Here is a 481-nt window from a genome sequence, read left to right as displayed (position 1 = left end):
TAAAAATAAAAAACATTATGGATCAGAAGTTAATTACTAATTATCAAGGCTATTATTTAATACCCAAAGTATGACATTCTCAAGTACAGACAAGATTTTCTTAAATCTTGTCATTCATGAATAGACAAAATAATTCTGCAAATTATGTAAGTTTATTTCACCTTAAAGTTTCTTCAGATAGACCAGAAATTACTAAGAGGAGGCTACCCAGACTTTTATATTGAAGTTTATTCAAAAACTTACCCATTGTGCACTGCGGCTCTAGGATCACTGCTACTCTTCACCTTAATCATTAGTAAAGAGAGGAGAAGATAGAACATAGCCAAGCCAAAGCACAAACGGTATACAGCTTTATAGCCAACCAGAATATTACAAGGGACAACACCTTTCTCATTCTCACAAAATCCAGGAATCTAGAAAAACAAAACAGAAGTTTATGAACCATAATTTTTTCATTAGGTAAAAATTCTATGTAATCAAA

At 31.4% G+C, this 481-nt stretch overlaps 1 protein-coding gene across 1 annotated transcript in view; it reads right to left on the bottom strand.

Annotated features, from left to right (window-relative positions):
- The window catches only part of SERINC1 (serine incorporator 1), a 31,543-nt gene that overhangs the window by 10,373 nt on the left and 20,689 nt on the right, over positions 1–481 (bottom strand). The window contains exon 3 of the mRNA XM_012643803.1: positions 244–415. Coding sequence (XP_012499257.1) covers positions 244–415 — 172 coding nt within the window. The remainder of the gene's footprint in view (positions 1–243; positions 416–481) is intronic.

The sequence above is a fragment of the Propithecus coquereli genome, unplaced genomic scaffold (genome assembly GCF_000956105.1).
Source record: "Propithecus coquereli isolate 6110/MARCELLA unplaced genomic scaffold, Pcoq_1.0 Scaffold200, whole genome shotgun sequence".
Classification (NCBI taxonomy): Eukaryota; Metazoa; Chordata; class Mammalia; order Primates; family Indriidae; genus Propithecus; species Propithecus coquereli.
The sequence above is the reverse complement of the archived record's forward strand: the minus strand, read 5'-3'. Positions and strand labels throughout refer to the sequence as shown.